The 23,343-nt window shown below is 43.0% G+C and overlaps 1 protein-coding gene across 1 annotated transcript in view; it reads left to right on the top strand.

Moving 5' to 3' along the window:
• Positions 1–23,343, top strand: part of LOC137323334 (carboxypeptidase inhibitor SmCI-like) — a 44,557-nt gene that overhangs the window by 7,800 nt on the left and 13,414 nt on the right. Inside the window, exons 2-3 of the mRNA XM_067986818.1 lie at positions 2,750–2,950; positions 12,897–13,076. Of these exons, the coding sequence (XP_067842919.1) occupies positions 2,750–2,950; positions 12,897–13,076 (381 nt within the window). The remainder of the gene's footprint in view (positions 1–2,749; positions 2,951–12,896; positions 13,077–23,343) is intronic.

Here is a 23,343-nt window from a genome sequence, read left to right as displayed (position 1 = left end):
ATAGTAGGTAGATGGGAAAGTAAGGTTGAGGTCACAATCAGATCAGCCATGATCTTATCAAATTGCAGAGCAGGCTCGAGGGGCCGAATGGCCTACTCCTGCTCTTAATTCGTGTGTTCGTATGTATGTTTGTGTCTGTACCATAAGTATACAGGAACCTGGAAGATTAACTTATTTCACTTGTCATACCGTAAGGCATGAGGGCTTAATGTTCCACATCTCACATCCTAAATTGATATAGTTGTAGTTTATTGAATGCATATTTCCAGCATGAATTGCGTGGCAGATTAGATATTGCTTAGTACTCTGCACTTTGTTGACCAATATGGATTGGATTATGGTCATAACGTGGAGTAAATTGCAGAACTGAAAGCTTACAGACTTTAGGAAAGTAGGCAATCCCACTTCTGATCAGTTTCCTGTGTTTTTTCTATCTTGAATCTACACTTCATTTGTTTTCACTTTGCTGGATTAATATTTCCTGAAGATCTAACATACTATTTTGTTCCTCCTTCCCAAATTTTAGAGGAACATATAAAGTAATGTTCATGACATTAAGGCCTCGATTTTCCACCGCTTTACCACCCGAAATTGGGTGCTATATTGACAGTGAAACAGGAAAATGTAGCATGGAGGATTACTGCTGGATTCCTGCCCCTCAAAACTCAGTTTGCACGTTTCCTACACCCCCCATCACTACTGCCCAGTGGAAATTCTGGCCCACAGTCCTGTGCAGAACTGATTTTTATTTGGTACGGAAGTCCTTTTTTGTACTAATTATTTTCCCTTAATATTTCCACTTTACTTTAATACTGTAGTATTTCTGATTCATATATTTAAAGTAGTGACTTATAAAGACATCAACATAAACATTATAACATCTCCGGGCTACTTCTGTATTGTAACCATGGTAAGTACCTTCCGTACATTTAACAGTGATATTTTTGTGAGGAAATATTTTTGTCTTAGTCATTATGCTGTAATCTTAGAGAGCTAATAGTAGCTCACAAAGGAGTTTTACTGGTTTGAGGACACTTCAGATGGGGCATCAATCAATTGACTGAGCTAAGTTGTAGTTGAGCTGCGTTGTTCTAAGATTGTGCAGCTTTCTTTGGCTTTATTTCAGAGTTTTATGTTGCCTCATCGTGGTTGACTCTATAACGGTAACTAGTTCTGATAGTTTTCGAGGGCTCATCTCTCACCAGTTTTGTTTTTCACAAACAAGTGACTCTTTAATAACCACCTTCTGTAGTGCCGCTTCGTATGGTTTTCATCACTATTGATAAGAAGGTTCCTAATGGTTACTGAAAGATTACTATTGCAACAACACATCATCAGTAGGGTAAAACTAACCTGTCTCAGGACGGTCTAATCCCAGCTCACGTTCCCTATTAGTGGGTGAACAATCCAACGCTTGGTGAATTCTGCTTCACAATGATAGGAAGAGCCGACATCGAAGGATCAAAAAGTGACGTTGCTATGAACGCTTAGCCGCCACAAGGCAGTTATCCATGTGGTAACTTTTCTGACACCTCCTGCTTAAAACCCAAAAGGTCAGAAGGATCGTGAGGCCCCGCTTTCACGGTCTGTATTCATACTGAAAATCAAGATCAAGCGAGCTTTTGCCCTTCTGCTCCACGGGAGGTTTCTGTCCTCCATGAGCTCGCCTTAGGACACCTGCGTTACAGTGTGACAGGTGTACCGCCCCAGTCAAACTCCCCAACTGCCACTGTCCCCGGAGTCTGAAATAATTCCTAATGGTTAATGATTAAAACATCTCAAAAGAGGGGCGATGAGGAGAATTTTTGTTTTACGCAACGAGGTGCTATGATCTGGACTGCGCTGCCTGAAAGGGTGCTGGGTGCAGATTCAGTAGTAATTTTCAAAAGGGAATTGGATGTATACTTGAAAAGGAAAAATTTGCCGGGCCATGGGGAAAGAGCAGAGAAATGGGACTAATTAGATAGCTCTTCAAAGAGCAGGCACGATGGATCGAATGTTCTCTTTCTGTGCTGTATGATTCAATGATCTCAAAATTCTGTTACTGTTGTAATAAAAATATGAATGCAAGTCAGTCCCTTAAAAGGAAAGCCCAAATTCTTTCATCTTCAAACTGTACAGGGAATTTTGCAAGTGTTTGCAATTTAAAAAAATACTAGATTTTTAATTATTTTTAAATATTGTAATTGATTTGAAGTTTATGTTGGTCAGAATGTTAGCCGCATATTTGTACTTACAACAGTATGAAGGTGATGAGACATGCTAAAACCTTTAGCACTTGTTACATATCTGCATTCCAATACTAAAAGTTCTCATCCAATTATTTGCTGGACTTAAGCATATGCCATGCAAGTTGATTTAGCAGATTAAAGATTAAGCTCTATCCAGTGGAAACTGACAGTATTCTGGAAATAGGGAAAATAAATGACACCATTTTGAAGTCAGTAGGTGTCTCAGCAACAAAGAAAGTGGAAGCAAATTACTACAGTAATAGCAGGTATCTTGTCACCAGAACTGTGTTGCATCAGGTTAGATTTAATTTACAATGCTCATAATGGAAAAAGATTACATTTTCGGCAGTAGGGGGGTTTCCTTGATATTTTAGAACTCTGAAATCAGACACAAGAGATAGGAAAATTTAACACAAAATCTTATGTGGAAAACATCACCAAATGAAACTTTCACTTGAAATCAATATTTCATTTACTTAAATCTAATAAGAATAACACTTATCTTTTTTATCATTCAGATGACAAGCTCCAGGAGCTGCCATACGGCCATGAAATATGCACACTAAAGGCTGATGGTGGGCACTGCAAAGCTATAAACAAAAGATATTACTTCAACATATTCACATTGAAATGTGAAGAGTTTATCTACGGGGGATGTAATGGAAATGAAAACAACTTTGAAACCAAGAAAGAATGCCTGGCAAAGTGTAAAGTGAGGGGTAAGCTCATTGTTGGAATATAACACATGCTGTGTTGAATCAGGATATCTAGATCTTATTTTTTTAGTGGTATGTAAGGATGTAATAAATAAAAAAATTCTTCCTTTCTACCGTATGTAAAACCATCCAAAATATGGAATACAGTAAATAGGACAGCTCAATTGCTGAATAAAGGGTCAATTTTAAACCGAACTGCCCGGTGAGCAGTTAAAAATGAGTGGGTAATTACGTGCTTGGAACTCGACCCTTTCCCGCCGTCTCCGATATTAACTTGCAGGGTTCTGCAGGCAGATGAGACGCCCACCTAAAGCAGGCAGGAGCCTCATGAATTTATGCAAATCAGGGTCCCATTCCATCATTGGAACCCAATGGTGTTTCATCTGGGGCCTGAGCAGGGAAGCCACCATGATCTTCCCGTCAGGCTGAATCAGCTTGGCAGCTGGTGGGAAGGATGAAGAAGTCCTCCAAGTAACTCAGAAAATTTCCTCCAGGCCCCAAAAGGAAAGCAATGGCTTTTCCAGCTCCAGAATTCCCCCCTTCCCTCTTGTGAGACTCTCCCGAAACTTTCTCCCCACCACTTACCTGGGAGTCGTCTGGCCACTTGGTCTTCCCCTGCCAGCAGCCACTTTGTGCCCTCTTCCTGCCCGGAAGAGGTGGGATGTGAATCGGTGACATTTAAATGAGGCCTGGGGGTTAAAATATCCCAGGCCTAAAGCTTAGGTCAGCACTTGCGTTCCGCACTCGCCTCGTCCCCTCACCTGCCTGACACCCGCTCCAGGTTAAAATTGAATCCTAAGTGTTTAGAGATCCACATAAAATGAAAAAAAAGTTTATTTTATACTGTGTGGCTTGTATCAGCAAAATACAATTTTACATATATTCTCTTAATATTTCCAAGAGCAAAAGACCAGGAAATGTGCTGGAAAATACAATCATTCCAAATGTCCCTTAGTGTAACAATGAAAATATATCCATTGGGGTATCTACAGAAATCGGTAGGTTACCTGGATATGTTGTGAGCAGATAACAACCTAGCCATTATAGTGTTAGTAAACACTGACATCACATATAGCCAGTCTCAAAGCTATTGATGTCACTTGAGAAAAGCTGTCTGAATCTCTCTATTTCTTCCTTTCAGCTGGATGCAAGACAGCTTGTCCTTGCTTCAGTATAGACAACACTATTGTGGACTCATTGCTAAGTATATCACCTAGCCTGTTGTTTGTTGTCTGATATGACTAATTCATCAGTCATGTGAGCAAATAGTTACACTAAGGGACATTTGGAATGATTGTATGAAAATAAAATACACGGTTTTTCAATTTATTGGGCCAGAATTTGCTGGCAAATTAACGGCGAGTTTAATGCGCACGTCGTTATTAGTATGTAAATTGTCCAGCAATTTGTGGCGAGGAAGAGATACCCCGCAAGTTGCAAATCACCACAAGTTGCTGGACGATTTGCATCGCTCTGCCATTAGCCTCGTGAAAATGACAGTTCGCCCTCAACCTTCTCGTGAATTTCAAGAAATTTCTGCATTTGCGCAGTAAATACGAATTAAACTCATTACACAAAGATAGGGCTGATACAATGTAAGGACCCTTTTAATGAGGCGATTTATGTTCCTGCAATGCCACTCAATCTCTCTGGCCCCAAAAAGGGCACCATTGAAATTGTGGAGTCTCATTTAGAGATTTTTAAAATTTAAAATATTTTATTTTTTTCTTATATTTCCTTTCTGTCTCTTTTTCTCTTTCTCTTAATCCAATCTTTCTTTCCCGCTCTTTATTTCTCTTTTGTATCTGATTTGACTTTAATTCACCCACTCTAATTTATCTTCCTTCTCCATCATTCCTCTGTTTCTTTCTCAATCCTTAAATCTCATTGGAAAAATTTCTTCACTCAGAGGGTTGTGAATCTTTGGAATTCTCAACGCCAGAGGGTTGTGACTGCTCAGTCGTTGAATATATTCCATGACTGAGATCGATTAGATTTTTGGACATTAAGGGCAGGAAGGTGGAGTTGAGGAAGAAGATCAGCCATGATCTTATTGAATGGCGGAGCAGGCTCAAGTGGCCGTATGGCCTTCTCTTGCTCCTATTTCTTATGTTCTTATGTTAAGGAGATAGTCTGTTGTTCTCAAGGTCTTCGATGTCTCGTTATCAGCTCGCACTTCCAACAATTTGCAGTGCAAAAAAATTTAGAGCTATGGGGTGAGGGAAATAGTTAGAGTTTTCTGGCCACATACCACATGGTGCTGAGATATTTAAAAATATTGCAATGGTTGAAATTCCTTTTTTAATGATGAGACTGTTCAGTTTATCACAATAGGGAAATTGTCTGTGGTTAATCTCTCTCCCCTTACTCCGTAGTAACTTGCGTTAAGCACATTTTGTTTGAAATCTTGTTGTAATCTTAAGGGTTTTTTGCTTGAAAGTATTTCTGTAATGATTGAACAGTGTAAAATCATTCAAAAACATTACTAATAATTCCAGTCCAGTTACTTCCCTCGTCCCAGAGAAGCAGCAGCCACTAACTTGTTTCTGCTGACCATTTGCTTTCTTCCTGCTAACATATTATTGAAGCAGGACAGTAATGTTGGGACTTACAGTGTGATGCGTGTTAATTGACAGGAGAGGCCCATGGCAACACATTCAGGAACAGAAAATTCTTCTTGAATTCCATGAAATTGGAAGAGCAAAACAACTTGATATTTGGCAATGACTAAACTTTTCAATTGCACAACTTAAATTTGAAGCTAAAGGGCACTAGCTGTAAGCCTGAAAGGGAAGCTCAAATCATTACACTTATAAGAAAGGAGCAACTTGTGCAGACTAATGGCTAGTACAGCAGTGCAGCGTGTTTTTAGAGTATCCTTCTCTGACCCAAAGAATAATTTTTGACTATATATGTATGCATATGATCCTCTAAAACAATGTAAACACAGTTTTGAGATAGCAGGTATAAATAATTTCCCTATTCCTTGCCTTACTAATTTTGCTTGGTTATTATGCTGACATTATTTGTCAGGGGAATATGCTGAATAAGTGGGGCACTGATATGTAAAGACTGAAAGCATGCACCAAGCCAATTGACGTAAGACTCCCTAAACATTAATAGTTAATCATCATTCCCACCCTAGTATTCATCATTAATCACTTCACGTTACATATTGATTTCATGTTTTAATTCGCACTTCACTTTTATTCCCAGCTTGTACGAACCTAGAATTTTGGCATTGGTCCAGAGTTGATCCGAAAAGACAGGCTCAGTCAAGAGCAGCGTACACTGCCATTTAGGTACAAAGTGTACTTAGTCATGAGGTTATAGGGATAAAAATACATCTGAGACCGTTTTTGGATCCAGACTCGCTGCTGTGTCACCAGCGCTCGCCCAAACCAAGAGACCCGAGAATCAATAGAAATTGGTCCTCGGGCCTCAACAACATTCTCAGGGCGAGCTGCTGACACTGGTTACACCTCCACAGGCAGCTCGGCCGATGGGAGATGTAAATTTAGGGCCGTCTGCCTCGGCAGCAGATGCCCTCAGGTAAGTCCCGGGTGGGGGTTGGAGCGGACTCCGGGGGCGGGGTGGCGGTTTCCACGCCTGTTGAGTTGGGGGAGCACTCCTGCACCTCCTGGCTCCACAGGAAGGGTTTCTTTCAACAAACATTTTTACCCTTACCTGTTGTTGGCGGCAGCAGAGGCCGCTGAAGAATCCTGAGCGGGGCAAGCCCAACATTTGTCCCGCTCATTGCTGACTACTTTTGAAAAAGGGGTCCTTCAATGGGCATTAGTCCCCTCATTAACTAATTCAAGGGGCCTAATGTCTGATTTAGGCATCCACTTGGGATGTCTATGAGCCCCACAAATTTACCGGTGGGACCAACGCTGCGTAGATTGGGCTTGGCATTTAAAAGTTGGCTTCCTAAAGATGGGCAACACCTTTCATTATTGGTTGGAAAGTTAGCATCTTTTCAACTGCTTATGTTGCTTTATCTGCATTTTCACTGGAGCTTTAAATTTTGTTGCTGTTTATGTTTGATTTTAATTTATAACTGTTTCTTACAGCAGCCTTGCTTCTAGGTACTGTTTCACTTGTAGCAAAACAAAGTGTGCAGGGTGGAAATTCCTTTGGGGGGGGGGTTCTAATGATGTTGCTATATTTAGAGGAGGAAGAGCAGTTGCTAAAGGGACAAGAAAGGCAGGTGCAGCTAAACCTCATGCATAGTGTACATACACATCCCATATATTAGCCCAGATAGTCCTTCCTTGGCTTGCTAGAGAGACCTGTCTTCAGTGCTTCTGCCTCACAAAAGAGGCTGCTACACAGCTTTGCTGTCTTTTGGAGGCCAACCTGCGGACAACTTGTACCTGTAATTGCCCATGGTGTGAAGGTTACTACTGTTTGAAACTTTTGCATCACTGGATCTTCCCAAGCTACCGCTGGCGACGTATGCCAAATTAGACAATTGGCTGTCTACAGGTGCATCCAACAAGTGACAGAAATCTTGTTTGTAAGGAAAATGTGCTTTTCACTTTCCCCGTGGAAAGGAGGCACCAGCTTAACAGGGCACAGAACTTTTCCTGGGTGGTAGGGTTCTCGAAAGAGAGAGAGAGAAGAGCATCGTGGATGACAGCCATATACTGTACAAACCATTGAGCATAGCCACCACCTCCTGACAAGCACGGTGCACTGGTAACCCCTAGGGAGATTGCCCTACACTCATGCAGCAACACATCCACTTTGTCAGCCATCAAATAGATTTGGGTAATGTGTGGCTCCACCACTTCCCACAGACTTGGTTTTATGCCTCCACATTGGATTTCTTTTCATTTCATTTTTGCCTGCCACTATTTCACCCTTGACAAATGTTTAAAATTCATTTGACTCTTTATAAAGGCTGAACCAATATTTGCTCCCATATGCAGCCACTGACTTTCAAATAGTCACATCCCTTTAAATTTGAACTGCTACAGATTGCCACATTGACTACCTGCCAGTACACAACCAAAGCTGTGCTAGGAGCTTATTCTAATTATTCAAACAAGCAGACCCCAGAACATTGAGGCCATTCTGCACAGTGTGCTTTTGACTAACTGAGCTAGCAGCTAGCCATTCCTAGCTACGCTTCACTGAGATCTCAAAATCATTCCCACTATTCATTGTCAGCTGTACATTATTTAAAGCATGAATTCAGCTTGCATTAGTGATGCAGAGGATATGATGTAACTTAAAGAACTGATATAATTGCGTATTGTATATGCCACTGATCATATAGATAAACAACACTGACACAACGGATCTAAGATCCATCCTGTTTCAATCATAAAATTTTGAACATATGTGTCTTATGAAATTTCAGCTGGCCCTAAATTAGCAATTTCAAACTGGTTTCTGTTATCTGCTGTTTGTTTTAAGGGTCCTTTCGTCGTTGGTACAAATTAAATATTCTCTCGAGTTCAGACGTACTGGACACTTCCATTGGACTGATTTTAACTCCATCCACCCGGTGTAATCAGGGCAGTAGAAGCTTAAAAATAGCGTCGGGTGACTTACTGCCCAATTTACACAGGTACTCTGGCATAGGACTGGTAACCCCTTGGGAGAAAAAGACCACTGGTGGCCGGTCAAAAAACAGCACAAGAAATATTAGTGGTTATTTTGGTGGTTGGGCCTCATTAGCACACAGCCGGTGAGCTGCCAGTGCTGAACAGGCGCTCTGAGGTAACTCTCCGGTCAGGGTCACCCTGGCCCTATAGAAATAAAGAAAAGAAAATTGAAGCCATTTTCGGAGCACTCTTTAAGGACCACTGTTTCTTACAATATACAGCTTGAAGCACTGGGGGGATAATTTTGACAATGGGCGATAGTGTAAATTGGGAGAGATGCGTAACGGGGTGGCTGATCCGATATCGCCCGTTTTACACCATCGCCCAAAGTCAAAATGACCCCCGTGACTCTGGAACCAGTTCACCCTGATTGTAGTAAACAAGCATAATCTACTTTGTCAGACAGAACATAACAATCCCAGAATATAGTGGTCTTGATCTCAACTTCATCTGTTATAATAATATCATCGCAACTGTGCACCACATTGCATTTTGTAAAGAGATTAAATCGGTATATCATATTTGATTAGTTGCACAGGATATTTTGTGGCCGGTACTTGTAAGTAATAGCCAGTACTTGTAAGTAATAGCCAGTGAATTTAACTCCAAAATTATTTTTCAAACAAAGGCAAAATACAAATCAAACTTTTATATTTGTATAATTTGGAAAGAGAGTAATAAGGAAGTTATAAAAAAATGTCTATTATTGGTGGAAATGACACATTACCTTAATTTAATCATTTACTTTGACTCTGGCGATATTAGTGTATACATGCTGAATGTGCTTACACCAAATTCCTCTCGCCATTATTTCAGAGAAGTTGTTAACTCATTTAAAATAAACACGTAAATGTCTCTCTTAAAATAGCAGGCAGGAATTTGGTATGAACACGTTAAGTGTTTGTACAGTGAAATTGCTGATTGTAATTTCTACCCTCAGCAATGAATGGCTTCCCAACATTATAATGATGAAATTAGAGGAAAATTGCAAGATGACCTACGTATGATACACTGTATTTCAAATCTTTATCATTTGTGAAATGTGAATGTAAAAGATGTGCGGCAGGAATTTCCTCAAGGGTTCTACCAATTGGCGCTGTAACTTTATTGGGAGATTGGTGGAAACCTCATTTATGTGGCATAAACGTGGTCTGCGACGTTCTTATGCCGAAGTTTTGGTGTGTCCTGGGGGAGAACCCCCAAGGGAATTCCCGGTGGTGGATTTTTATAGTTTCCTGCAGGATTGTGGAAAGACTACACAGCTAAAAGTTTAACACAGGTGAAGAGAAGTGAAGTAGTAGATAGTTTATTCCAGTATTAAAGTTGTAACTGCAAGATCTTTATTGAACTGAAATAGTGGCTCTTGGAGTGGACATGGTGAAAAACAATTCATTGGCTTGGACAGGGCTCCCAGACAGTTAAGCAGTGTTATCGTAGGTGTCAGCCTTGGCTCAGTGATAGCACTCTTACCTCTGAGTCAGAAGGCTGTGGGTTCAAGTCCCACTCCACAGACTTGGGCACATAATGTACGCTGATAGTCTAATGCTGCACAGTTGGAGGGTGCTGTCTTTCGGATGAGATGTTAAACTGAGAACCCTTCTCCCCTCCCATAGTTTCTGTGAGTTCAGTTACAGTATTTATTCATTGGCATTAGTGGTTAGGCTACAGTTTTATAATTTGAAGCCTGAACTGTATGACGTACAGTCATTGAGGGATAAGCTGCTGCAGCCATAATAACACAAACAGAAAATATTGTTGACAAAGAGCTTTGTATTTGCATACATTAAGTGACTAAATTCACAATTTTTAAAGTATGGTTATAAAAAACTTCGCTAATTGTTTCACTATTAGTTGAATATGATCATTTCACTAGCATTTATTTCCTGGGGAATATGTTGAACAACTGAAGTAATGATAATGAAGAAGCTGAAAGCATTCACTGAGTCAGTTAGGATAAGGCCACATAAAGAGTCATTGTTAACCATCACTGCTGTCCAAGTACTCGTCATTGCTCTATTAACTTTACATTTACTGCATTGATTTTTTTTTAAATCAGTATTTTAATTTCTCCCTTCCTTCTATTAGCCTACAAGTTTGGTGCTGGTCCAGATTTGATGCTGAAAGACAGGATGAGTCAAGAGTGACATACTCTGATCTTCAGACATGAGTTAACTGTCTGTCCCGATTCCCTGATGGTTTACTGGTAAAGGCATTGATCCCTGGTTTGTGCTAAGTCGCCGATGGTTTAGTGACTAAACAGCATCTCTAATTTGTTCCTGATGCAGATTCCATTTGCTTGGATTCTTGCACACAATCTAACAGCACAATGAAACATAGCAACTCATCCTTAAGATCCTAACAACAGCCATCCTCAGCTTTTGATCTAAGTTACCCCTGTGGCAGCTTTGCTTTGCTTTTTCCTCTTTATGGCAAGCAGGTAAGTAAGTGTAAACCAGCAGGGCAAACCAGTCTATTTCTAAGCTTCCACAATAAACCCCAGTTGTACCTTCACCAAAGTCATAGACTCAATATAATTGCTTGATAGTAACATATATGAAAGTATATATTTTCATATATGTTTCAAAGTATATGAAAATAAATGCAGCAACCTTCGCCCCACCACTGGTGTCTGTGCCTTCAGCTGTCTATGGCCCCATGCTCTGGAATTCCATCCCTAAATCCATCTGCCTCTTCAACTCTCTCTCACCCTTTAAGGCCTTTGTTAGGTCCCACCTCTTCGACCAACCTTTTGGTCATTCCTATTAATATCTTCTTCATTGGCCTGGAGTCCATTTTATTTCCTTATGCCTCTGTCAAGCACCTCAGGTTGTTTCTTTCTACGTGAAAGGCGCTCTATAAATGCAAATTGTTGCTGTTGTCTCAAATGATCTTTTAACACAATTTTTTTTTAAAAAGGACACCAGAAACTTTTTTGGGATTAAAATTTTAAATTATCATTTTTATTTTAAAAATATTTATTCTGGCAAAAGCGATTAGATATTTTTTATTTAATTTAATGGAGAAACATGCCTATCTGCAGTAGATAGTCTGATTGTGAACTTTGATGGGCTCAATTTTCCTGGGAAATTGCGGATGCGTTGGGGGAGGGGAGGCTTCGAAAATGGGGGAAATCCCGTTCGGGTTTGGAAGCTGGCTCCAACCCGCTGACGTCCGACTTCCCCACGGACGCGCGGGCGTCCCGAATCCGGAAGTTAATGAGCCAAATGTACCTCATTGAGGTACTTAAGGCACTTTACTTGTGACGTATTACATGGTTAGAACGATTTTTAACTTAACTGGCCGGCTTTCCCACGGATTCTGATTCACGCCTGATGAAACCAGGCATGAAGGGCCGGATCAGGCAAAAAGAAACAAAATAAATTACATAAAAAACCATTGCACGAAGTTAAAACATAAAATCAACTTACCTTTCCACCCCGCTCCGATGTCCCCCTCTCCGATCTCCCCTTCTTCACCCCCCCGATCTCCCCTTCTTCACTCCCCCTCTCTCCCCTCCCGATTTTCCCCTCTCTCCCCTCCCGATCTTCCCCTCTCTCCCCTCCCGATCTTCCCCTCTCTCCCCTCCCGATCTTCCCCTCTCTCCCCTCCCGATCTTCCCCTCTTTTCCTCCCCCGATCTTCCCCTCTTTTCCTCCCCCCGATCTTCCCCTCTTTTCCTCCCCCCGATCTTCCCCTCTTTTCCTCCCCCGATCTTCCCCTCTTTTCCTCCCCCCGATCTTCCCCTCTTTTTCTCCTCCCGATCTTCCCCTCTTTTCCTCCTCCCGATCTTCCCCTCTTTTCCTCCCCCCCGATCTTCCCCTCTTTTCCTCCCCCCGATCTTCCCCTCTCTCTCCCCCCCCCCACCCACCACCCCCGATCTTCCGTTCCAGCGCCGGATGACGTCTCGCTCCCTCTCTTTCTCTCCCCCTGCTCGCGTGGCCGCTCCTGACAGCAGCCTGCCTGTCAATCAGGCTGGCTGCTGGGCACAAAACCTGGAGAGAACTTTAATCACCATCAATTACGATGCGATCGCATCAGAAACGGTAAGGTTTGTTTATGCGGGTTTGCCACGCGCACCTTCACCCCCCCCCCCCACCCCGCTGCCAACCCACCACCATTTCAAAATTGAGCCCGATGTGTCTGCATTTATTGAATAATGACGATGGCTAAGGTTTAATTGATATGGAGGTCCCCAAAATGAATAGTAGATAGCACCAATTGGATTACCTGTCCTGACTGTTGGATACTGCGCAACTGAATGTAAACAAAGAACTAGAAATCTTCCAAACTTTTGTTTTGTGCTATTAATAATATAAAAATATCTATATTTAACAGATCGAAGAAATCCTTGCCGTATGGGAGCTGATGTTGGACCATGTAGAGGACTTTTTTATCGGTATTTCTATAATAAGCACACAAAACGGTGCGAGCGGTTTATTTATGGGGGCTGCTTCGGAAACAAGAACAACTTCCGAACTGAGAAGGACTGCCAGAATGTATGCAACAAAACAAAAGGTAAATGAGTTCATTCTGAATCATTTCACTTCAAGCTTGTTCTAGTAACAAGGTTTAAGCTTAGACAGGATTAAGATAATGCATCAAAGTTACATTCCTAAAATATTTTACATTATAGTTGCATAATCTTTTTTTGTTTTGGTTTTAAGAGAGAAAAAACTTGCATTTCTATAGCAACTTTCATGACCTCAGCGCTTTACAGCCAATGAAGTACTTCTGAAGCATAATCATTGTGGTAATGTAAAAAAACATGGCAGCCAATTTGCACACAGCAAGGTCCCAATGAGATAAATGACCAGATAATCTATTGTAAATATAGCTGATGAAGGTAATGGGGTTAACCAAACTATAAAGTTGTCCCTATCTTAGTAGCAAATGCAACTGATTTTCTTAGGATGCACCTGCGTTCATAACCAAACCATTTCTGCGCAAATATGTGAGAGATCAACATTTCCAATTCAAAAATGCTCATCTCTTAAACAAATTGAAGGAATGGTCCTCAATACTCAGGTAAGTCACTGGGAGGGGGCTCGAAAAGGTGTTGAGATCGGGATGGGAGGCCTAATTTTGCACGCAGGGCCCGGAGGAGCACTCCTACTTCTCCTGGGCCCATAAGGAAAGTAAAAAAAAAGTTTTAAAACTTATCTGTTGGGTCCTTTTCTGCTCCCTGCTGCTCTTTCCACTAGGTTGACCTGGCTGGAAAGCCACAACCACTTCCCTGCTCAGGCCCTTGTTTAAAATAGCAGTCAGGCCCTGATGATGTCATCTGCACTCAATCTCCTAAATTAAACCCGGATTCCGGCGGCTGTCCTTGCTGTCTGCTCAGAAGACCAGGTTAAAATCAAAGACAGTGGGACATCGGCAGGATAGTAAATCCTTAGGGTGATTTTAAGGGGTTAAAATCAACCCTTATATGTAAACACGGATAGGTTCTATGTAGCCCTGGGCGGAGGTAGAAAGTAGAGGCCAGGGGCCAAAAACCTATGACTCTTCTGGCATTCTCCAGAGTAACACCAGGTCCCAACATAAAGGTTGGAGCCTCCACCCGTCCCAAACAAAACCACTGGCACTGAAGGGTGAGGGACCGTGGTTACTCAACGCTGGGAACTCTCAGCCTCTCAATAGCTGGGTGGAACATCTACGGCTGCTGCTAAAACCCAGCATGCTAGGCCACCAGAATAGTGGATGAGACCCCCACCTGGGGTTCCAAGTCTAGGTCGGGGCCTCCTATATAGGTGTGTGCCCCAGGTGCACCTAATGTGTGACGAGGAAATCTTCGCTTTTCCTCGGAGAGCCTACCGGTTTTAGTAGCAGATTTTTGACTCTTGCCACTATGTAACTAGATGTTAGGACCTCCTAACATCTAGTTACATAGTGGCATTGGAGGAGATCCAGGGTCAAGTTACCTGTCCTCCTTCAAAGTTTGTGTCCTAAGACAACGAGATGGTAAAATAGGCAATATGCAATAAATATCTCACCACAGGAAAAAACAGGACCAGTGCTTCAATAACATTATACATAGCGCCAATTACATAATTGTGCTGCCCTTTATGTAAAGATGTGGCTAAGCATTTTGTACTCAGTTTCCTTGGTGATACCATCCCTTTGAAAACAATAATGTGACTCAGAACCAACCTACAATTACATTCTTATCTGATACAACATGGAGAATTGGGTGGGGCTCAAAATATCTCCGTAGCAGGAGTTTTATAGAAGGGGCATAAAAGCAAACTACATTTTGTGCCAAGATTTTCACAGTTAAGAACAGTAATTATGCATTCTGGATTCTGGGAAGAGATTGTGCTCACCTAGTGTTTATTTGTTCTCGGGAAGTGTCTAGGCTGCATTTATTGCCCATCCTTAGTTGCCCTGAGAAGGTGGGGGTCGACTTTCTCTTTGAACTGCAGGCCTTATGGTGATGGTGCTCCCACAATGCTGTTCGGGAATTGCAGGATATTGATCCATCAACAATAAGGGAATGGCAACATGTATCCCAGTCAGGAATGTGTGTGATTTGGAGGGGATCTTGGCAGTGATGGTGTTCCCATGACATTGCTTCTCTTGTCCTCCCCATGGTAAAGGTAACAAGAAAGAGTGGTGCTGTAAACGTAACCATGGTGAGTTGCTGCAGCGCATCTTGTAAATACTGCAGCCATCGCACACTGGTGATGGAGGGGGTGGATATTGAATCCAGTGCCAGGGAATCTGATCAAGCAAATTGCTCTGCCCTGGATGAAGTCGAGCTTCATGAGTGTTTTTGCGGTTATATTCATCCAGGCAAGCGGTTAGTATTCTGTCACACTCCTTGTAGGTGGGACGAGGTTTGGAGGGGTTAGGAGGTGAGCCGTGCATTGCCGAATACTCAGCCTCTGACCTGCTTTTGCAGCCATAGTGTGATTTATGGATGATCTTGATAAGCTTCTGGCCTTTGGTGGCCCTGAAGATGATGATGATGGGGGACTCAGCGATGGTGGTGCCATTAAAGGTCAGGAAGATGGCAGCGCTTTCTCTTGAGATGGTCATTACCTGGCACTTACATGGCATGAATATTACCTGCCACCTGTCAGCCCAAGGCCTGCTGTTATTCAGGTCCTGCTACGCATAGGCCACTTCATTATCAGAGGACCTGAACACGGTGGAATCATTAGCAAACAGCACCACTCTTGACCTCATGATAGAGAGAAGGTCATTGATGAAGCAGCTGAAGATGGTTGGACCGAGGACACTTCCCTGAGGAACTCCTGCAGTGGTGTCCTGGGGCTGCGATGATTGGTCTTCGATAACTATAACTGGCTTCCTTTGTGCCAACTATGATTCCAGCCACTCCTAACTTTTCCCTTTTACTCCCATTGACCTTAGTTTTGCTAGGCTCCTTGGTAGGAACATAGGAACAGCAGTAGGCCATTCAGCCCCTCGTGCCTGCTCCGCCATTTGATAAGATCATGGCTGATCTGTGATCTAGCTCCATATACCTGCCTTTGGCCCATATCCCTTAATACCTTTGGTTGCCAAAAAGCTATCTATCTCACATTTAAATTTATCAATTGAGCTAGTATCAAATGGCGTTTGCGGAATAGAGTTCCAAACTTCTACCACCCTTTGTGTGCAGAAATGTTTTCTAATCTCACTCCTGAAAGGTCTGGCTCTAATTTTTAGACTGTGCCCCCGACTCCTAAAATCTCCAACCAGCGGAAATAGTTTCTCTCTATCCACCCTATCCGTTCCCCTTAATGTCTTATAAACTTCGATCAGATCACCCCTTAACCTTCGAAACTCGAGAGAATACAACCCCAATTTGTGTAATCTCTCCTCGTAACTTAACCCTTGAAGTCCGGGTATCATTCTAGTAAGCCTACGCTGCACTCCCTCGAAGGCCAGTATGTCCTTCTGAAGGTGCGGTGCCCAGAACTGCTCACAGCACTCCAGGTGCGGTCTAACCAGGGTTTTGTATAGCTGCAGCATAACTTCTGCCCCCTTGTACTCCAGTCCTCTAGATATAAAGGCCAGCATTCCATTAGCCTGATTGATTATTTTCTGCACCTGTTCATGACACTTCAATGATCGATGTACCTGAACCCCTAAGTCCCTTTGGACATCCACTGTTTTTAACTTTTTACCATTTAGAAAGTACTCTGTTCTATCCTTTTTTGATCCAAAGTGGATGACCTCACATTTGTCTACATTGAATTCCGTTTGCCACAGTTTTGCCCATTCACCTAATCTATCAATATCCCTTTGTAATTTTATGTTTTCATCTATACTGCTTACAATGCCACCAATCTTTGTGTCATAGTACTGTATTTGATGTCAAGGGCAGCTGCTCTCCTCTCTGGATCAAGGCTGTGATGAAGTCTGGAGCTAAGTGATTCTGGCGGAACCTATATTGGGCTTTGGTGAACAGGTTATTGGTAATGGCATTGTTGATTGCTCCTTCCATCACTTCATTGATGATTTGGAGGAAGCGGATAGGGCAGTAATTGACTGGGTTAGATTTATCCTGTTTCCTGAGATGCCAGTGTCATAGTGTATTGATCTCCTCCTGTATTAACAGCTTCTGGTTGGGTGATATTCGTGGATGGTAATAGCTTCATTTAAATATTACAATTATATTGAAACTGATTTAAATGAAAGCACGTGCAATTTTCTGACATATACGTGATGTGCATTCAGCCTGCCCATATAAACCAGACACTCTTCCAAGTTGCTGGATTGCCTGTTGACTGGAAGCCAACATCTACGATGAAGCTGTCATTTTCAAATTTAGATTTTTGGAACCAGCAAGAGGGCAACATTATGTTTGTTTTTGTTTGGCAATTTATTTTCAAACTGTTTGTGCCAAGAGTTTTGACACTGCCATTTTCAGTTGGTGTGACTTACATTAGCACCATGGATATTTTCTATAGAAATACTTTTACATTTATATTATTTGAAGGCAGAAGAGGAGAAGCAAAGGAGGGATGTCAGGCAGGTGAGGTGGCACCTGAGGTGGACAATCCACTTCCACTGTTATCTGTGAATCCGGATCTACAGGCAAAGGCAGGTTACCCTGATTCCTCAGCTATTTAAGCGATGGTTCAGGTGAGAGGAGAACAATTTCAGAGAAGCAAAGGAGTAAGATAAAGAAATGACCTTTGTATGAACTCTGCTATATACGTATTTTCTTTGGGCAGTGGGAGCACTGAAACCTGGCTGCAAGTTATTCTCAGTTTTGATTGAGGACTTTTGTGCTTGGCAGTCATAGCAGTGGGAGAGGCTGCAGGAACAAATCGGAGTTCAATAAATAAGTTCAAACATATGAAGGGTAATGTTAACCTAACCCGCTGGGCGGGAAATGGGCAAGTTCGGGCCGGATGCCCGTTTTACACTCTGCCCAATTTTACTCTCCATTGACCTATCCCTGTGGAATTGGAGAGAAAAACGTACTGAGGTTTTGACTGAGTAGCAATAATGGACTATGTATGCACTGTCCAGTAAGTGGTTAAGCCAGATGATTAATGGTCTCCACTTGCGACCCTGTCCTTCAGTTGTCCTCTCAGTTTGGCAAGACAGTGCACATGTGTGTCCATTATTAACTTCATTAATGTTCAAAGTGCTTGCCACAGCATATCTTGTGCTAACCATATGGAGTTACTGTTTATTCAGTAGAGTGAGGGGTAGTCAGTGATTTCTGCACAGATGGGACAATTTAGGAATGGAAGTATGTAAATAGATTAACGAGTGTAACAAAAATAATAAATAATTAGAAATAAATAATTTGATAAGTTCAAACTGGAAGCAACATCCTTTCTTGTACTTGAGATTTCAATCAATATAGGTCTCAAAACACTCCGAGAAGGAGATACTGCTATTTTAATGACAATTAAATGTTAATTAGGAAGCCACCTGTTTTAATCAGTCTGAAAGATGTTTGTGGCTATAAGGCATCAGATTGCACACACTTCTCCTCCATTCATAAAGGGAATCATTGCTGTTATCGACTTTATAATGATAGAAAGCCTTTTCTAATTTTAGCAATTTCAGCCATTTAGAGGCAACCAAGCAGGCTGTATACTTGTGCCCAATTATACCTGTCCAGAACTGTACTTTCCCCAGTTTGAAAATGGTGCACAGTGATACTGTAACTCCATACTGTTCAATTGCACTACAGTCCCCACCACGTACACCGTCCGCACTAACCATGAGCCATCGCCATAAGCGTCAATTACAAAGATGTCGCGTAAAACATATTGGGGGTTAAATTGCATAACCCCTGAAAACGTGTATGGGGAGTGCGGTACATGATTAACCTGCGCTCGGTCATTACATTTGTGCTGCCTGCTATTTTAAATGTTTGCTGCATGCAGCCAGTGCTACCTGCACTTTTGATTGGCTGCACGCATCAGCAGGGGGCCCTGATAACGCGAGTGTCTCTTGCTTCTTAAAGGCAGCCTGCACATCTTAAAGGGGAGGTGCATTGTGGCTGCAAGAAGTGGTGGAAGTTGTTTGTGAAGTGATTCAGTACTGTAATACTTTGAAGAATAGCTGCGCCTGTGAGAGAGTGTGCACCAAGGTTCTCTAATGATGCACTGGAGGCCTTGGTGCAAGAGGTGGAGAGAAGGACCTGTATCCGCAGGGGGGCAGGAGGCCCTCCAGACATATGCTCAAGTGACAGTGGGAGGAAGTAGCGGAGAAGGTAAATGCCAGGAGCATAGCTCCAAGAACATGGATGCAGGGAAGGAAGAAGTTCAGTGATTTAACACGAGTTGTTAAGGTGAGTGAGTTCAAGTTTCAAGTGGCACATCCTACCAACTGCACCACGAGCCTCATCCACTGCTCAATTCACTACACCCCCATCACCCACCTACCAACAGTCTCTTTCAGTCAGTACTCAACCGTTCAAATCATATGCTTTATCTTACCCTTGCGCACATAGCACAGTTGCAAGCCTCACATCCACAACTCACTGTTCACACACACTGGCAGCTATTCAACCATGACAGCCACATCACCCAAACATTTTGCAGGACACTCACTGACACACTTTCTTCTTTCTTGCAGGAGAAGATGGCGCATAACAGGAGGCTGCAAGTGGCAGTGTCTCCATGGACCATCAACCTGTTATCCTATCTCAGGATGGCAGCATTCCTGTCCCACACCTGCCACTCTGCCAGTGCCCTTGTTGTTGCCTGTCATCGAGCCAGCCCACTCCCTGTAGAGTATTGAAACTTTATCCAAGTATAGGAAACATCCAAAAACACAGACAAATGCACCAGCAGCCAAAAGAAATAATCCAGCAACTAACCTGCAGCTCCTGCATGATACCTTTAAATACCGCTGTTGGGGGGTCCTTTTTTTATTCGTTCATGGGATGTGGGCGTCGCTGGCAAGGCCAGCATTTATTGCCCATCCCTAATTGCCCTTGAGAAGGTGGTGATGAGTCACCTTCTTGAACCGCTGCAGTCCGTGTGGTGAAGGTTCTCCCACAGTGCTGTTAGGAAGGGAGTTCCAGGATTTTGACCCAGCGATGATGAAGGAATGGCGATATATTTCCAAGTCAGGATGGTGTGTGACTTGGAGGTGAACGTGCAGGCGGTGTTGTTCCCGTGTGACTGCTGCCCTTGTCCTTCTAGGTGGTAGAGGTCGTAGGTTTCGGAGGTGCTGTCAAAGAAGCCTTGCCGAGTTGCTGCAGTGCATCCTGTGGATGGTACACACTGCAGCCATGGTGAGCCGGTGGTGGAGGGAGTGAATGTTTAGGGTGGTGGATGGGGTACCAATCAAGCGGGCTGCTTTGTCCTGGATGGTGTCGAGTTTCTTGAGTGTTGTTGGAGCTGCACTCATCCAGGCAAGTGGAGACTATTCCATCATACTCCTGACTTGTGCCTTGTAGATGGTGGAAAGGCTTTGGGGAGTCAGGAGATGAGTCACTCACCACAGAATACCCAGCCTCTGACCTCCTCTTGTAGCCACAGTATTTATGTGGCTGGTCCAGTTAAGTTTCTGGTCAATGGTGACCCCCAGGATGTTGATGGTGGGGGATTCGGCAATGGTAATGCTAATGCATGTCAAGGGGAGGTGGTTCGATTCTCTCTTGTTGGAGATGGTCATTGCCTGGCACTTGTCTGGTGCGAATGTTACTTGTCACTTATGAGCCCAAGCCTGGATGTTGTCCAGGTCTTGCTGCATGCGGGCTCGGACTGCTTCATTATCTATGGGGTTGCGAATGGAACTGAACACTGTGCAATCATCAGCGAACATCCCCATTTCTGACCTTATGATGGAGGGAAGGTCATTGATGAAGCAGCTGAAGATGGTTGGACCTAGGACACTGGCCTGAGGAATTCCTGCAGCAATATCCTGGGGCTGAGATGATTGGCCTCCAACAACCACTACCCATCTTCCTTTGTGCTATGTATGACTCCAGTCACTGGAGAGTTTTCCCTCTGATTCCCATTGACTTCAATTTTACTAGGGCTTCTTGGTGCCACACTCGGTCAAATGCTGCCTTGATGACAAAGGCCGTCACTCTCACCTCACCTCTGGAATTCAGCTCTTTTGTCCATGTTTGGACTAAGGCTGTAATGAGGTCTGGAGCTGAGTGGTCCTGGCGGAGCCTAACTGAGCATTGGTGAACAGGTTATTCGTGAGTAAGTGCTGTTTGATAGCACTGTCGACGACACCTTCTGTCACTTTGCTGATGATTGAGAGTAGACTGATGGGGTGGTAATTGGCCGGATTGGATTTGTCCTGCTTTTTGTGGACAGGACATACCTGGACAATTTTCCACATTGTCGGGTAGGTGCCAGTGTTGTAGCTGGCATCTACCTTCATGCCCTTTAAGTCATGTTCAGCTGTGCGAAGTTAAGGCAGTGCATTGGATGGAGTGTGGAGTTCCAAAATAGCAGCGGTCCCTTTAAATCAGTTTTGCACACTGATTCGCGTCATAATCTCCCTACTCTACATGCGGTCGTTAGGTGCACGTGCACAAGCCCCTTTACCAAGATGATGTCCTGCGCACTTCCTGTTGGAAGTGTGCCCACACATCTCGGACCCCATTTTTGAGGCTTAGTTGGCCACGTAGTGCCTAAAGAATGGGCGCTATACAGCTCAATTTCACCCCCATTGAGCGTGCCGACTATTTCGGGCAGTTCAAGCACACTAATTTTTTGCCTCAGCTGTTCATACCTCATTAAAGTGCGATTACCATTAGATCCTTTCATGGCTCTTGGTGATCCTTTCATGATTGCATTATTTAAGGACAAGAGAAGAAAATGACTGTCATTATACTCATTCAAATGTGCAACAGCAGCCCCACTGTCTCCAATCTCCCCAGGACTTCTGGAATTCCTGCGAGCCCTTGTTACCGGATTGTTGAGCTCCTCGTTGCAGGGGATGATGCGCGACTTCTCATCGTTCTGAACCGCGTTGCCCACCACTTTCAGGAGCTAGGCTGTCAGGTACTCGAGGACACCAGCCCCGCAGCTTTATCACAGGCTTTGGATGGAGGGGAGTACTCTTTTGAACCAAAGTATTCATTTTAAATTTTTTGGTTACAGCATCCGCCGCATATAGCGGGAAATGGCATTGATAACCAATGTGCCCGCTAGAAGCAGTGGGGACTGTACTAAAATGGTACTAGTATCAGCCCTGTACCAACAATAAAACTGAAGCAAAAGATGCCTTATTTGTCCAAGGGAGTGGTTCTAACTGACAGAAGTGAATTTTGTTCTTGTCAGATCCATCAGCTAATCTTGTTTTATTACATGGTTCTGAAGCTTTCTAGCATCAAGTCCATGCATGAAGCACAGAGTTAGCACCAAGTGAGGTTAGCACTGAAAATTGAGCGAGGTGTAAAATGGGCTACCGATTCACTTTCACCCGTTTTTCGCCCAGTGATTAAAGTTAAAATTACCCCTGGTGAGTTTATGACCGAGTGAGGTAAGCTGTGATTGAGGTTATACTCAGTGTATGAGTGAATGAGGTAAACAGAAAATAACACAGTCATTAAATATAATAAGGTGACATGTTTTCTCTACAGATGTTGTATGTTGTGGTTTCTATGGTTACTTATAATATGTGAACAGAAATGTATTTTTTGTGTATAATCCTGTTGACTGGTTTTAGAACTGTGGCGCCTTGTGTTGACTGAAGTTATAATTATAGCAAATAGTTTTTGACTAAAGGTGCCTAACTTATGTTACGCCTTAATATACAATGCAATGGCAATATTTGTCAGTACAGTACCATTCAGATATTCCCCCTTTCTCATTCCCCCCCCCACCATTGTTCCTTCTTGTCTTTATTCCCATTCTCATTTCTTCCCCCTTACTATTTTTCCCCTCTTTTCTCTTTCCTCTTCTCACTTCTTCAATTCAATAGAACTACAGAAGTTTACAGCATAGAGGGAGCCACTCAACCCATTGTGTCTGTGCTGTTTGCTGGGGCAATCCAAAACGAGTCCAATAAGCCACATTTGAACCTAATTGTCCTTCAATATGAAATCCCACCTCACCTCCAAATTGTTTGAAGCTACAGTTTGAAAAGTTGAAACTTGAAATGTAAATTTGTAACTAAGTAGGAACTAAGGGGGAAAAATTCGATAAGGGTCCATTTTGGGCGGTGGTAGCACGATGCTATCACCGCCCAAAACGCTACCACCCCCTGCCAAACGGACTCTGCGCAGGCAGGATGCAAGTTTGGACCCAAGGGTGCACTTTCCTGCAATCAGCGTTCCTTTCCAGGCCTTGCACGTGGAATCAATGCAATTCGCACTGTCCACCACCAGAGGGAG

The sequence above is a fragment of the Heptranchias perlo genome, chromosome 7 (assembly GCF_035084215.1).
Source record: "Heptranchias perlo isolate sHepPer1 chromosome 7, sHepPer1.hap1, whole genome shotgun sequence".
Lineage (NCBI taxonomy): Eukaryota > Metazoa > Chordata > Chondrichthyes > Hexanchiformes > Hexanchidae > Heptranchias > Heptranchias perlo.
Note: the sequence above shows the minus strand (reverse complement) of the source record. Positions and strands in the feature narration are given on the sequence as shown.